A 2,839-nucleotide genomic window follows, 5' to 3' on the forward strand; every position below is an offset into this window, starting at 1 on the left:
CCTGTCTCACTACAATGTGATAAGCCATAAGCTCTTGGCACCACAGACCAGTCTTTCCAGGTGAAATGCTTTCCCACTAGCTGGACTTGTGGACCAAATAACACTTCCTCCATTCAGTTGCTTCTTTCAGGTACTTGGTCACAGCAATGAAGAAAAAGATGACATTTTACAACATGGTGGTATTATTGAGCAAGTAGATGATAAAAGATATTAATTAGAGATATAGCCAATTCAGGAAAGCACATCGAATTTGAGAGTCTTGGAGCAAACACCAATGAAGAAATTTGTCTGTTATCTAAGGATAATTATATGTGAGGACAGAAATACTATTTCCTTCCTCAAGAGCAAAGTGCAGAAAGAAAGATAAAGATGACCAAAAACAGACAATGAAAATCTTCACCCAACAGAGTTCAGATTCCCATCATGATGCTGAAAGTCTTTTCCCAGGCAGAAGTCAAACCCTTGAGTGCCACCGGCCATGTATGTCTGTGCAGGCTTCTGCTCTAGAATTGCTGCATTAGTGAAAGTCTACATCCATAATGATATAAGCAGAGAGGTAGAATGAACAAATTTCAAAACCGTAAGCAGAGAAATCCCAAAGGAGCTTCCAGGAGAAGGTGACATATGCTTGATCTGGCCAGTGAACAGTCTAAGGATGACAAGTCCATTTGTGCACTGGTGTCTCCATACCTTCACAGATTTGCCCGACACTACAACTGTGTTAATAAAAATGCATTCACCAAATTATTAATCAGAAATCATTGTTAAAAGAGCTACATGGAGAAACTGCCCCAGACAGATTGATCACGAGTGGGGTAATCAGTGACCAGGGATACCTCCTTGAGAGGTTAGAAGAGATTGGCAAGGGTGTTCTCTGATTGAGCCACAATTTCTTACCTACTTGCTATCATATAAATACAGTTTCATCATCCTATTTTCATCTTCCAGAACAATGTTACCACTCTAACCACTCTAATTCCTATGTATGTAGACCTAAGTCAGCAGATCTGGGCTGAGATTCATTCAGTTTCCTCTGTTATCTGGTTTGTACCTTGTAATGGTAAAATAGAGGCATCATGATTTCTTTTCATTCTGTATCAAATTAAAAGAAAATAAGCAGAAATTTTTCTGAGACACTATCTTCACTGTTTCCAGAAGTTAAGAGTCATTTACCATGTAAGTGCAATACCCTTGGGTCTTGGGGCATGAATCCCAAATTTGTCAGACATACCATTTGTTATCCCTCTCTTGGAAATTTCATTCCTAAGTGTTAGTTTAAATAGGAGATTGAAAGACATTTGAGCTTTAAAATAAATGTCTACTCAAATAGCATTACAAAATTGGCAAATCAGGAAGATTTAAAATTATAAACTATCCCATGAATTATTCTTACCTTTAAAAAAATCCACATTTCACTTGGATGCAGCAGGTGTCCATGTAAATGATACATTTTAAGATATAAATGGAAATAAACATCAAATTTCTGTATATATAGGAGCTTCTCGCTATTTAGGTGTTCGGGGTGTAGATAAATAACATGGAAATATAAATCACCAATGTACCTCATGTCACTGATTTTATTAGCTATGATGTTTTGTCTGATTTACTTCAAGGGAACCAATTTGTTCTGGCCATTAATTTTTTCATAGCCTCTTTTACTTCCTTGTTCCTCAGACTATAGATGAGAGGGTTCAGCATGGGAATCACCACTGTGTAGATCACAGAAGCCACTTTAACCTGATCAGCTGAATAACTAGACTTGGGCATCACATACACAAATAAAACTGTCCCATAAAACAAAGTGACTGCAGTGAGATGGGAAGTGCAGGTAGAGAAAGCCTTGTTCCTTCCCTCAGTAGAGCGCATCCTTATGATTGAGAGTAGGATGTAAATGTAGGACACAATGATGGTAGATAGTGTACTCACAAGGACTGATGCTGAAGAGATGGATGGAGATATTTCAGCAATATAAGCATGGCCACAAGAGAGTTTTACAAGTGGGAAGAGGTCACAGAAAAAATGGTTGATTTTATTTGGGCCACAGAAGTTTAGGTTCACAAAACAACCTGTGAACGATGAGGCATTCATGCACCCACCCAAGTAGGATGCCCCCAGCAGGAATAAGCAGACAGCTGGGGACATTTGAGTGGAGTAGAGCAGAGGTGAGCAGATGGCCACATAGCGGTCATAAGCCATGGTGGCAAGCAGGAAGCATTCTGTAGTTCCAAAAGCTACATCAGAGCCAAGCTGTGCTGCACAGCCAGAGAGAGGGATAGTAGTTTTTTCTCTTAAGAAACTGATGAGCATGATGGGTGTGACTGATGTGGAGTATCCAATGTCCACAAAGGCTAGATGGCTGAGGAACAGATACATGGGGGTGTGTAGCTGTGGGCTGCTTCGAATTAAGAGGATTATACTGACATTTCCAAACACAGTCACTATATAAACTGGTAGAAAAAATACAAATAAGATGGCACGAAGTGTAGGACTATCTGTTAGGCCCAAAATAATGAATTCTGTCACCATGGTGTCATTTCCAGTCTCCATTCATTCGCTCAATGTTGCCTACTGGAACCAGAACCAGAGGAGAGTCATTTGGCTGAAATGACCCTGAAATTAACTTATATACCTAAACATAATCTTATAATTAAATTTTAAAATGACAGTTTTGTTAGTCATAAAATGCTCTGTAAACTTTCTTTTCAAACTCCATGATATTATAATAGGAAATTCAATTACAACACATTTATTCCCTGCATATACATGCAATATGTACATGGGGTTGCATAGTGACATTTATTTTTATAGCACAAATTGTGACTAACCTAAATATGCATGC

The 2,839-nt window shown here is 38.6% G+C and overlaps 1 protein-coding gene across 1 annotated transcript; it reads right to left on the minus strand.

The window, feature by feature from the left end:
* Positions 1-1,608: 1,608 nt before the first annotated feature.
* On the minus strand, positions 1,609-2,547 carry LOC100775016 (olfactory receptor 481). Its single transcript, XM_027405022.1, has one exon. It carries the CDS (start codon positions 2,545-2,547, stop codon positions 1,609-1,611), a length of 939 nt encoding a protein of 312 aa, XP_027260823.1.
* Positions 2,548-2,839: the final 292 nt, after the last annotated feature.

This window comes from Cricetulus griseus, chromosome 3 (genome assembly GCF_003668045.3).
Source record: "Cricetulus griseus strain 17A/GY chromosome 3, alternate assembly CriGri-PICRH-1.0, whole genome shotgun sequence".
NCBI classification, from domain to species: Eukaryota; Metazoa; Chordata; class Mammalia; order Rodentia; family Cricetidae; genus Cricetulus; species Cricetulus griseus.

What these genes read in the sequence shown, in the direction of transcription:
- LOC100775016 (XM_027405022.1), bottom strand. Translation starts at nt 2,547, where the DNA reads ATGGAGACTGGAAATGACACCATGGTGACAGAATTCATTATTTTGGGC.